This window comes from Vulpes lagopus, chromosome 3 (genome assembly GCF_018345385.1).
Source record: "Vulpes lagopus strain Blue_001 chromosome 3, ASM1834538v1, whole genome shotgun sequence".
NCBI lineage: Eukaryota > Metazoa > Chordata > Mammalia > Carnivora > Canidae > Vulpes > Vulpes lagopus.
Genome location: NC_054826.1, coordinates 164,649,953 through 164,663,615, shown reverse-complemented (window position 1 = coordinate 164,663,615; position 13,663 = coordinate 164,649,953). Strand labels below are relative to the sequence as shown.

The 13,663-nt window shown below is 34.4% G+C and overlaps 1 protein-coding gene across 6 annotated transcripts in view; it reads left to right on the top strand.

Moving 5' to 3' along the window:
• Nucleotides 1-13,663, top strand: part of LRRC7 (leucine rich repeat containing 7) — a 492,830-nt gene that overhangs the window by 397,780 nt on the left and 81,387 nt on the right. For 4 of the 6 annotated variants that reach the window (XM_041746970.1, XM_041746976.1, XM_041746973.1 and 1 more), the window contains 6 exons: nucleotides 148-247; nucleotides 2,645-2,769; nucleotides 4,783-5,031; nucleotides 9,853-10,053; nucleotides 13,105-13,216; nucleotides 13,429-13,609. In XM_041746970.1, coding sequence (XP_041602904.1) covers nucleotides 148-247; nucleotides 2,645-2,769; nucleotides 4,783-5,031; nucleotides 9,853-10,053; nucleotides 13,105-13,216; nucleotides 13,429-13,609 — 968 coding nt within the window. Of the gene's footprint in view, nucleotides 1-147; nucleotides 248-2,644; nucleotides 2,770-4,782; nucleotides 5,032-9,852; nucleotides 10,071-13,104; nucleotides 13,217-13,428; nucleotides 13,610-13,663 lie in introns of those variants that run through there. The other 2 variants (XM_041746971.1, XM_041746974.1) reach the window with 2 other exon arrangements.

The window sequence follows — 13,663 nt, the reverse complement described above, 5'->3', positions numbered from 1 at the left end:
TTTATTTCATTACTTTTTTTCCTTTCCTTTTTTTTAATTGTTCATTCAGCTCAATGAGGCGAGACTATTGACCATTATCTTAAATAAATGTAACATCCTTCATATTTGCTATCTTATTAATCTAACTCATATGTTCTTTGCTTCTAGTCCAAAGCCCTTATCCCTTTACAAACTGAAGCCCATCCAGAAACAAAGCAAAGAGTATTGACTAACTATATGTTTCCCCAGCAACCTCGTGGTGATGAAGGTAAATTGTCAGTAAAAATTTCTCCTATGCTTATATGATTATGGATAAAAGGGATTAATTTTATTCTGATCTCCAGCCAGGAATCCTGGCCCATTGGGTATGCCTTTAAAGATAATTACATGACACATATGAATCATCCTGGGGTTCACCCTAAGCATGAATCTCATCATCAAGTCAAACTTTGACTATTTGCAGATGACAAACTTGAAAAGACTCCACAAAAAAAAAAAAAAAAAAAAAAACCTGCTAGAACTGATAAATGAATTCGGTAAAATTTCAGGATACAAAATCAATGTAAACTATAGTATTTTAAATAAAATTCCAAAAACATAACTCTCCCTCTTCATATATGAAAATGTTGATTTTTAGGAACAACTTCTCTTGGTGGATTGTAAAACATAGGATCCAGCTAAGTGACATGAGCTAAGAAGGGTCTGATCTTAAGGAAGTTTCAACGGACTGTTTTATTTTCTGTGTTCACCAATTTCATGAACACAGTTTAAACATTTAGTCCAGTGATCCCGGGCCCTACATTATTTCATGTTAAGTCAACCATAAAGAGATGACTTGAAAATAATGATCATTCTTTCCCTTTCAAGTTAAGTTTCTGTAAGTGATGTCCGTAGCGATGATAGGAATGCTTGTTGAAAACCTAAACCTTTTTTAAAATTAAACCTTCTATCCTTTATGATGACAAATTTCATAAAATTTTTACAGGAGGTTTGTCCTTTACCATTTGGAACTCTGCCTAAGCTCCTTAGCCCGACCCAGGACAGGCTGCCACACGTATTTTCTACAGTCTTACAGTATTGACAATTCTTAGAAGAGTAAACCCACTTTAATCCACCCATGGATTAAATCCACCCAATCCACTTGCATGAGAACAACTTTTAAAAGAAACTATTTGTTTATAGATTCAGGGATAACTATAATAAATGTCCTTAGTCTTTGACTTATAAACATAAGTGAATTATTTGGGGATATTTTAGAATATTTTTATTCAAATTTTGACTTACAAAAGTAGGAAAAGGAAAAATTGTTTCCATTTTTTTCAGACTTAAGTAAAATTGATCTTTGGATTTTATGCAAGAAAAGTCACCATGTTTACATATGCTATAAGAAAAACAGAGTAAGAATTGTTTTTATTCGTGCAACTTATGTTTTCATATTAGTATCCTTAGATTGTCAAAATATTTCGTTCCAAAAAATTCATGGAAAAGTGAAAAGAGTCTCAGATTTGCTGATCACTTCTGAAATATGGCCTTGCATATTAAATCCCTCATTTATTGCAGGGAGTGAATGTAGTCAATCTAGTTAAGCAAGGTGTGATATTAAGGAATTAGCCTGGGTTTGTTTTGTTCTGTTTTCCTTTGAGGAAAGGAGAGTTGGTAATAGAAAAATTCTCTTGAACTTTAAGCAAGTCACCCTTGGCTTTTCAGGCAGAAGTGTAATAAATGAATTTTCAGAATCCTTTGGAACAAACAAGGAGGTATATGATAAAGGTCATCTTTTGGGAAAGAATTTAGCCCAAACTAAGTACTTGTCTTGCATTTTCATGTGATCTTCACATTTAATATTGGCAAGGAAGATATTACTATTAGTGTACACTTCAATATAAATTAAAGATTTATAAGCCACTTATTTTCCCTGTTAATTTGAGACATATTTAGACTAGTTTTAAGACAGTAATATTAAAGACTAGATTTCGATATGTTCACCTAAAAACAAGCCCACCTCCATTACTCCCCAACCACATACACCAAAAAGAAAAGCTTGCAATCTTATACGTTATACTGAAAATACCAATGTTATGTAGTATCTTTTATAAAATCCCGATAGAGTCTAGTGGCTACAAATATGCATATGGGCTCTGTAATCACACAGACATGGGATAGAATTCTGCATTGGCCCAGAGAACTTGGAGCAAATCTCTTAAAACTCAGCTGTATTTTTCTCGCTAACAAACTGAAGATGTATTAGTACTACCACTGGTGTCCTAGTGTGAAGATTTAAAAAGATCATATTTTAAAATGTATAGGTCAGCTCTCTTTATTATTATTATTATTATTATATCATTATCATCCTTTGGAGAGCCCATTCTCCGCACTAGGAAACTTTGTAATCCTGATATATAATTAATATGTACTTAGGAAAGCTGAATTCGACTTAAGGTGTAAAAAACCATGTAACAAATATCAAGGGAATTTTATTCCCTCTCTTTCTTTTCTTCTTTTTCTTTATTTCCTTCTTTCTTTCTCTTTATTCCCCCCCCTTTTTTTTTGTTTTTGTGCTTGTTTGTAGTACCTATTGCCATTTTTTGCATAGTGTACTAAGCTCTATTAATAACACTTCATGTAAAAAAAAAAAAAGCAATAATACTTTGGAATCTAACTGTAGATTTCCAGTCAGACAGTGACAGCTTTAACCCTACACTGTGGGAAGAGCAGAGACAACAACGCATGACTGTTGCCTTTGAATTTGAAGAAAAAAAGGAAGATGACGAAAATGCTGGGAAAGTTAAGGTGAAACTTTTCATTTTGTTTCTTCTTTCTTCTCATTACTTTTGTTTGTCCATTGTTATTATTAAAATAGACTTTGGGACAAATTGAGTGACCTGTGCTTGAAGGTCGAACACCTCTTCCCATCTCCTGGTGGTACCTTTCATTATAGCAGGATGATAATTTGAGAAGCATTGTGTGCTTCAGAATGAGACTCAGGTCCCAATTCTGACTGAGCAAATTTGATCCACCACCCCATCTTACAGAGTAACAACGTGAAGGAGATTCAAGGTGAGAGAGAGCCAAGACAAACAAATCTAAGCATCTTATGATTATATTCTTGAAACGCTGACGCGGTTTTCTTTTAATCACTAAGCAAGGCGCCAGACAGACCCTATGAGACCAAAGTGTACACTCATAGGAGAGCCAGTGGATTAATATATTATATTGGCTTTAAAATCTCTGAAAGATTTTGTCTCTAGGGTATCCAAGAAGAATTTATGAGTTTTCTTAAGTGAGAAAACAAGTTTTAAAGGAGGCAAGTGCCTAATAGCAGGTGATCCTCAATTTTTTCACCTCGAATATATATTTTTTTAAATCCTTTATTGGAACTAATCTAAGTCAAGTAACAAGGTGAGTTTTAAAAATCTATATTTTTTTCATTATTTAGATGTGAAATGTCAGAACAGATTTTATCAACATCAGATCTTCCTATTATCATCCTGTCAACATCTTGAATCTCCAACTAATTTTGTCTAGTATTATTTGTGTACTTCTACCGTCATGGATACTAACAGTTCTCGCTCTGAGTGACTAATTGCCTAAGTGATTGTATGTGCATCCTATTAATAGATCTAGATTGTGTAATGTGTTCTTTTCTGTCCCCTCATTCCCACATTTTCTAAACTTTTTTCTTAAATCAACACACCCTGGAACCTTACTAGATTTAGACAGTAAGGTAATTGACAAGGCCTACCTCCACATCATTGTGGAAAATCCAAAATGAATTCCCAAATCAAAATGATGGTTTTGTTAAAGATTTGGGTTTAAAAAAATGTTTCTGGATGCTTGGTTAGTGCTACCTAATAACCAAAGAAACATTTTTTTTTTAACTTGTGAATTCTTAGGAAAAGCAATGCCAAACTAAAAATGAAGACCCTTACAACATTTCAGTTCTTCTTTTAAGATTTCATATGTTAAATCTAGAACCAATGGATGATGCATTCTATACTGGACCTCTGATTCATTCTTTTACTTCACTGAATGTCAAAAACTACATACTTATTCTTAAAAATCCATACTCTAAGGATCCAATAAGAAAATAGTACACTTAATATACTCTGGTATATGTGTCAATGAAAACATAAAATATGGTAAATGGAAATTATTATTTAGAAGCCCTGTTTGTGTGTTATGTGGTCGGGTTTGTTTATAATCAGAGTAGGTCCATTATACTTTAGATTACATTTTCTTTATGCTTATTTATATTTGATTTACTTATATTTTGGTGAAACAATGTGTTTCAAAAATCTCAAACACTTGGTTTTGACTAATTTGAATATCTCCAATGCCACTGGCTATTGGACAAATTAGAACACAAACAAACTTCTAAATAAATCATCATGGAAGTATGATGAATGGAATATACAGCAATCTTACACTAAATTAATCACACTTTGCTGGTTCATTACATATACATTAAATTTAGCACCACTTTACCTTTCATTTACATAAAATTTAGAAAGGAACCGCTGACCTATGCCATCAACTTCCAAATGGACTAGAGTATAATGCCCTACTTACAGAGTGTGTAGTGTAGTACGAATGCTGCCTTGTGTGAAGAAATTGTGACCCATTAGCTTCATATTGAAATTGGTACTGTTTTATTAGAGAGTTCAAACTAATTTTCTGATGGTTGTTTTAAATGCATTACCCAGAGTGAAAAAAAAAAAAATCAAGAGTAGAAAAATGATAAAGTGAAAGTATTGCTACAGTGCTCCTCTTTCTCCCAGAAAATGGAGATTCCTTCTCCCACAGGATCACTCCTGCCAAGCCCCCTGGGAAAGGGGCCAGCGTGGGATTACTCTCCAACCTGCCAGACTGTCTGGCGATTGCTGCACACCATGGGCCAGGTGTGATCAGCAGATCCAAGATATGCCCGTCCCCCAGAATGACCCACAGCTGGCATGGGGTTGTATAAGTGGCCTCCAGCAGGAAAGGAGCATGTGTACTCCATTGCCAGTTGCAGCACAATCCACCACTCTTCCCTCTCTAAGTGGCAGACAGGTAGGCCTAGGTGTTTGGGGTAGGAGAATCCCCCATGTAGAGGCAACCTTGGAACAGTGGTTTATGGGGTATGTTCTGCATGATTTGGGGTAAGAAACGTTGATCCTATAGAAACCATCCAATTGCCAGTGTTTGATCTCAATTTAAGGTTTTATTCTTTGACATTGGCAATGGGGTGGAGAGAACCAAGTCAGAGGGGAGGGAACATCAATAATAAGGTGCCTAATGGTGGGATATATGGCATGATTTTTGAGTTGGGTGCTTCATTTTTATTTATGCTTTTATTTTTAAAGATTTTTTTCTTTAAAGTGTGGGAATACCAATAGTTGGGCAGAATGTTGATGACACTATTGATAAAATCCAAATTGCCCCCACACGTACACACATCTTTGTATATCAATTCAGAGGGAGATTAAGTAACAAAAACCTGATTCTTAAAATAGCATGAGATTTGAATTGATATTTGTTGAGAGTGGACTTTGAGCACAAAGATGGGCATCTGTTGAAAAGCATCAATTTCCCTCTAATTTGAAGGCACAGATGATGAGAATTCCTGTAAGAGAAGATTGGTTTGGGAGTTGTGGCAAATAGGGCTTCCTTATCTCAGTGGGTTGGGTATTTAAAAGTTCAGTGAAAAAAATATATATATATCTTAATGGGTTGTGAAAGAACACTACAGTTTCAGTAAGCCTTACCATCCATATGTAATGAACTAGATTCTTATTCCGTGTCTTATATTCTTTCTGCAATATAAGGCCAGCTGAGAATCCTAACAAACTCCTGTAAGTTTCCTTTCTGTGTAAAAGGTTCTGATTAATTCCCAAAATAAGATATTTAATGATCAGTAATCAAATCATTAACTATTACTTCTCTTACTGGAATTTACAGTCAAACCAAATTAGAATTTTATCATTATATAAGAAAACCACAGTTCTTTGAGAATTCAAGATACCATCCCTAAATGCCCTAGCTATTAATATGAATTCTTTCTTCCATTGCTAAACTTTTGAGAGTCTCCAACATCTTGCAGCTGCTATTTGCATTTACTGCACTTTTTTTTAGATCTGAGATATATAGAATGTTGTGAAACATTTCTATTTTTCTAAAATTAAAATGAAGTAACATTACAGTGAAAATCTTGCATTTTAATAAAATGTATATGTAAAATGAACAAATACTTTATGGTGAGTGATATACACAACATTTTGGTGAAAACAATTGACGATTTTTTTCCCACCTATTTATACCATAAATGAATTTACATATTTCTCCATCTCATATTAGAATGAGGGAGTATTTCTAGCCTATGTATTTAGAAATATAAAGAAGCTTTTTATTTGGGCATTACGGAACTATTGATCACATTGTGTTTATGATCACGTTTACTCATTTCTGAAGCACTGCACATGCGTTAAAAAGTAGGAGGTGTAGGCAAAACAATCTGTAAAAGGGTATAAAATATGCTTTTACAGAGCTTATAAACATAATAATTATAAACTATTATATTTTCATTTTAAAAGAAATTATAAAATTAGCTTTATGTTTTAAAAAATTGAAATTATCTTGTTATTTAACTCAATAAAATTTACATTTTAGATTTGCACACACTATTTCTTTCCACAAGTTTGTACAAATATGTGCTTTACTTATAACAGAGAATAGCCCTGAGCCAAGTAACACTCCTGTAGCATAATCTTTGGAGTCAAAGACCTGAGTTTGAATTTGGACATTGCTACCTATAGCTGTATGGCTTTGGGCAAGGGACTTACACTGTCTGAGCCCTATTCTAAGGTGAATAGGAACAGATCCTACGATGGGTTATAAAATCTAAACTACGTTTAATTATAATTAATTATAAATATTTACCGTTAATTATAATTATTTATTGTTTATATTTAAATCTATATGGTAAATAAAAATTGTTTGTTATATAAATAGCTATTAATAAATTAAATATCCCTATGAAACATTTTGCATGTGCCTGGCACATGGTAGATACTGAATAAATGATAGCTGTTGTTGTATACAATCTGAAAAAAAGTCCAAACAGTTGCAAGTAGATTGGTATTTATATATACATATATAGTAGAATCTAAACTGCCAAAAGCTTCAGATTTTAAAAAATACCTACGTAGAATCTGATTTTAGAAAATAATATCTAATCTCTGCATAGAATTTATGCATTTTCAGAAACTTTCACAGTTATCTCATTTTAGTTCTAGATTAACTAAAGATACTATCGTTCCCATTTTACGTGAGCAGAAACTGGACAGAAAGATTAGTGGCTGATAGCTTGTTGGGAGTAAATCTGTGGCTTAAATTTAGGTCTTCCGACCCCAGGTCCAGCAAGTTCTGTTGGTAGACTAGTAAATGGGAAGCAAGGAGCTTACTGTCTAAGTGGAACAAATCCAAGTTTTCTAAGACCTGAAACTCCCGCAGCTTGGATAGGAGGCTCTTTAAGGAAAAGGATATGAAATAACCATGTAAATAAATAAGTATGGCCTCTCACAAGGCTTTGGAAAGAGCCAGTGCAGGTGGCAGGCCCTAAAGCTTAAGCTTCATTAACTTGATAAATCTGCTTCTGTTTCTAAATTTAAATATTTTTCAGAGATAAGGTACCCAATCATATTCTGGTGATGTGACCAAACTATCACATTAACTTGCTTATAAAATAACCAGAAAATATTGGCACTGTGGCCATTAGTAAATAGTCATCTAGTTTAGTAAATAGTCCTCTAATTGTCAGATGAGACATAGCATCTACAAAAAATAGATTACATTATTCAATGTGGAATTTAATTCAATTGAACACATCTTTTCTTTTTTTTTTTTTTGCCTTTGATTCCATTTAGAAGTGTAATCTTAACATTGAGGATTTTTTAAGGTACATAGAATTTTAATTTAATGCCCTACATGAGAATTATTTTTCATTCATATACCACTGGTTATTAAAAATTTAAAGATGTTCATAATTGGCATAATCTCCATACCACTCTACAATCTATATTTTTAAATGTAGTTTTTTGACTTCTAGCCCTTTGCTGTCAAATACTGTTAAATGAGTTCAACAATATAACTTAAAACTTAATTTGTGATGAACATTTTTAATACCAACTTAACAGCAGATCCAAGAATGCATGCATCCCAATGGACTTTGTCTAGCATGGATATCATTCTTTTTATGTTTATTTAAGAATGCATTATAAATTAAGTACCCTGAGATATCTTTATATTACATTCTAACAACTTAATACTTTTTTTCTGAGAAGTCTAACTTTTTCCTGGGTTATATTTTTGTAGCTTTGTGTCTATATATTATTAATTTCATTCTTATTTGTTTGAGTGTAAAAGACTAAAACAATATTTATACTAGCAAAATTATCTGGTTTTGCATCAGCTTTCCAAAAATTTACTGGAAAAATAATTTTATATTTTTAATACTATGAGGAATTTTAGAAGTCATCTAGTGAGTCCAATCCCAGTATTTTATATGGAAAATGATCCACGAGGAAGATAAATATAACAAAGTTGGTGGATTTGCTAAAACTGCAGATGAGCAAAAGTGTTTGAATTCATATTTACAATCCTCAGCTCTGTACCACCATCATAGTTTCTTACATCCCATGGATTACATGGGTGTGGGTGGGTGGCTATGTGTGTGCCCCCACACTTTCTCCTTTCCTCTTTCATTCCTACTCCTTCCTTCTCCAGCTTTGTTTTCGCCTCCCCTCCTCCCAACCTACCCCCACACACACTTTCCACACACATATACTCACTACAATCATATAAACCATTCCATTTTGTAAAGTTGGTTCTACTCAGATGCAAAAAGTCATGATGGTTAGAATAAGCCAGGCCAAATAAATCGGTTCCTTGTTTTTCTTCTCACTCCCTTTAAATCACGTGGATAATTTGTATTTATTCCAATTTAAGCATATCTTACATACTCTGATAATGGGATAGTCTATCTGGAAGCGTCTCATATTTTCTCTCTCTAAATTAAATGTGAAGAATAATCGTTAATACATATGTTCCCTAAAGTCAGATCGATAAAGCAAAAAAATGAATTCAAGAATGAAAATAAATATCTGGGTAAATAGAAGCCAAAGTTTACATGTTCATCTAGACTATCTTAGAAAAATCTCCTCAATTTTTAAAGTTCCTTTTTACTCTAAGACATTACCTACAAAGCATATTACTTTATTTGGGTAAAAACTAAATATAAAAGCCACCCTGAAGCATATATTTTTTTTAGGTATTATTAAGAATTAGCTACCTGACCTTTGGATATAACATGCTGATTAACACAGAGCTGATGCATGTTTGGTAGCAGATACTGCCAATTCCCCATTTTTTTAATACATAATAAGCTCTACTTGTAAATCTCTTGGGGTCTCCTCTTATCATCTACACTGATATTCCAAAGGTGTTATTAACATGAAAATAATCATAAATAATTAAGATAGGGAGGGAATAGCCTCTAAAGTATAAAAGCAGCTGATAGTAATGCTTAAAATCTCCGGATTGCCAGTCACTCATATGTTGGACCTACTGCTACTTCAACGATCTGCAGGGTAGGTCTGAAGATAGAATATAATCCCAAAATCGTTTTTAATCTGGAAGGTGGGCAGGGCGGGAGGAAGCCCCACGAGGGCAGAATGTGGAAAGAACACTATGTTCTTACTCTACAGTACAGTTTCTCAGCAGCTCAACACTCACTATATTGCATTTGGTTTTACTACTGCACATAAAATGGAGTAGTTTTGTGAACGTGTTTGCCGAAGGTATTTTTATGTTAAATTTTTTTTTATAAACTTCTAGGTTGAAATAAACCTAAAACGATATCCAACTCCTTACCCAGAGGATTTAAAGAATATGGTAAAATCTGTTCAAAATCTGGTGGGTAAGCCAACCCATGGAGTGCGTGTTGAGAATTCAAATCCAACTGCTAACACGGAGCAAACTGTGAAAGAAAAATATGAACACAAGTGGCCTGTAGCCCCAAAGGAGATTACAGTGGAGGTATTTCAAGGTTATTGGTAATTGCCAGTGTGGTTTGGATTTTTTGGAATTACTAAATTATATGTTTTTTTTTTTTTTTAATGATTAGATCTTCTCTGATAAGTGCAGTTTTCCCTTAAAATATAAATGAGTCTCTCTACTTTTTCAAACTATGAGGGTTGCATTTAATAAATTACAGGTAAATGACACCCTCATGGCCTAAAATTATTAATACAGCTCCAAAAGTTCCAATACACACAGAAGGAAAAACTTGCTCACTCAGCTAGGCCCTGCCAGTAAGTGCGTGATATCATTTTCCCTCTACTCTTTTGGCTACCCCAAACTTTTATTGTATGAGTCATTAGAAAAGACTAAACAAAGATTTTTTTTTTCCTTTCTCTGCAAATTTCAATAAAATCCTTATTGAGAGAGGTTTTTTTTTTGTTTTGTTTTGTTTTGTTTGTTTTGTTTTTTGCTTATTTTTGTCTTTGGGTTAAAACCTTTATAGGAAACACTACCATAAACAATGACAAAGAGGAGATAAGTTTGAAATTTAGCTTTTCTGGATCTAGACATGTAAAACTTAATTCCTATATTTTAGAATAAACTAGATATTTATCAGTTTGTGTGGTCTGAAAAGAATTCAACTACATTTATGCCGCCTCTACTTTCTCATCCACTCTTCAGCTAATTTGGTTATCACTCTTTAATCTTCATTAGAAACATAACTGGTATGAGCACATCTAGAAGTTTCTATACCTACTTCTCAAAAATCTGGGTTCGTGAAACTCTTTTACAAATCTGCATTTCACAGCATCGATTTGTTGCATTGATTAAACACCAACTATCTATTTAGCACTGTGCTAACCACTGTGAGAAAAAAGAAATATAAAATGTGCACATGGTCCCCAAATAATTCAGAGGGGCAGAAGGAAAAGAACAAGCGATTCCTCGCTGAGCAGGGAGCCCGATGAAGGTAGACGCTTAACCATCTGAGTCACCCAGGCGCCCCTGTATTTATACTTCTATGCTTGTACAACTCTTTGTTTTGTTGACTAAAATCAAATTCCTGTACTTCGGTCTCAGGTGTCATAAAAATATTTCCTTTTTCAAGTATTATTTCAACAAATAAGTTATATTTCAATTCCTAGAATGTTAGTACTAGACAGAAAATAGCATTAATTCCTATCATCTATTCCCTTCATTTTACTGATGAATTGAATAAAGTACAGAGAGGTACACTGACTTGCCCAAGATAATCTGATTAATAAATGATAAAGCAGGAATGGAATAGAAATATGTCACCCTATAATTGAAACATTTTTGACAAGCCTTAACATATTTTATGCCTTTTCATGGTACAATTTCTCAAACTTGTGTCTGCTTCTACTTATAAATTTCTACAAAGACGTGGAAAGACTTTTACTCTCTTCCGTCACCTTAAAACTTTATCATTAGGTTTCTTATGCTAAGTCTTTGAAATGGTCTTCAAAATCCATGAAAACACAGATTTCCCTCTTCATCTCCAGAATTTCCACCAACCCCACACTCTTTCCTATCCCTCTGCCTATCTGGAACTGGATTGTAAGTCTACACTGTGCTCACAGTTGAGCTCACTAGGAGGCAATATAAGGGAAGATTATTGGACATGAACCTGAGAATCCTGCCTCTATGCTGGATCTTGGTCTAATTAATCCTTTAAGCAGGGACCTCGCTGAGTCTCAAAATTCACTTGTAGGAAATGAAAGGGTTGACTAGAAATATTTTTTAAGTAATTAACAAGTATCAGACATATACCCAGGTTTTTTACAGGCAAATATTCTCATACAAACCTAACCAAAACCGAACCAAAAAATAGAATTTAAGCCAGGAGTGAAAGAAGTAGCTGTTTCTCGGTAACACCCAAAGGCTTGAGCCTGTCACTCACTACGTGGGGCGTTAAAATTGTTTAAGAGTTTCTATCACTAATTATCAGTTGGCATACTTTGCACTTACTCTATTTTTGTGCTCAAGTATACTCTTTCTTTGATTTAACAAACTATTTCTAAATGTGTGGCATTAGTGTTTTAAACCTGACAAGTAGCAATAAATGAGAAAACTGAAAATAACTTTTTGAATTCAAATTAGCCTAAGGTTTAGGCAGAAAAGACATATAGATAACTGTTACGCGTAAGTTGATATCACTACCTCCCCATGGGCATAGACAAGACATTTTTATACGTAAAAGAAAGTGAAAACTTAGTATTTTACCACCCCCAATGCTCTCACTGTCTGGTTAACTGGAAATAACAATTTTAATCATAGGAGTTTAAAATTCAGAGGCTTCTTAACATGTTCATTTGTCTTTATAAAGTTTATTCTTATACCAGTGTTGCTCATTACACTCAGTGAATGGATTTAGAATGAAGATTTAGCAAGCTAGATCAATCATGAGGAAACTAGAAAACTTTAGGAAAAGTTAGGACAGAACTAAAGAAACTGAGGATAAGATCACTTGGGAAACAGTGGGAGTTAAGGGGGGGATTGGCAGTAAGAGCAGGATGTAGAGGACCCATTTGTGCAGAGCATGGCTGATGAGGAAAAAATAATCAGTTGGTCCGTGATAGACTTTGCTCTGAGAACTCTTACGGGAGACCCCCCCTTAGACTGCTGCACGTGTACATATCACCCACATGTATGTACGTACCACAGACTCACATACAGCTCATCCTAATTCAGTCCTGTGTAATTAGAAGATGTATCTCATCTCCCCACCTAGATGGTAAATCTCCACGGGCCGTGGGTGACATTTTGTCTTTCTTTGGAAACTCCACAGTTCTTTGCACAGTGCCAGGCGTATAAACAGGCATCCAAAAAATGTTTGATGAACAAAATGGACTCATTTAAATTAGAAAGACAAAACATCCTAGTACTGACTTCAGAGAAACACGTGATTCGTTTCTCCCCGTGCTCCACAGGGACTTAAATCCTAGAGCCCCATCTTTAAATCTGAGCCAAATAAAGATGTTGCCATCTTGGTTAACCAATGTTTAAATGTTTACTTTCCTTGTCCTATATTATTATATCTCTCAGGATTCTTTTGTTCATCCAGCTAATGAAATGAGGATTGGGGAACTTCACCCTTCATTAGCTGAGACCCCTCTGTACCCACCCAAACTTGTTCTGCTAGGGAAGGACAAAAAAGGTAACACTGTGAACCTGATGTGGAAAATATGCCACAAATGCATGTGCATGATGAATCACCAGTTGTAACGTATGACACACCATAGTCTATCGAAATATTTGACAACTATATATTCCTAACATCGTTACGCTCTCGGGTTTTCATACTTGCTTTTCTGTGTTTCTTACTGTCAGTGTTCATAGCATTGTAACATTTTCCCCTTTACGTTTCAGAATCAACTGATGAGTCTGAAGTTGACAAAACTCACTGTCTGAATAACAGTGTTTCCTCAGGCACTTACTCAGACTACTCGCCTTCCCAGGCTTCCTCAGGATCCTCTAACACCCGGGTTAAAGTGGGGTCCTTGCAGACAACAACTAAAGATGCAGTACATAATTCTTTATGGGGTAACAGGTGTGTTTAGAATTTCCCTTTCTTTCTGTTCCCAAGTGCTTACTTTCAGCAACT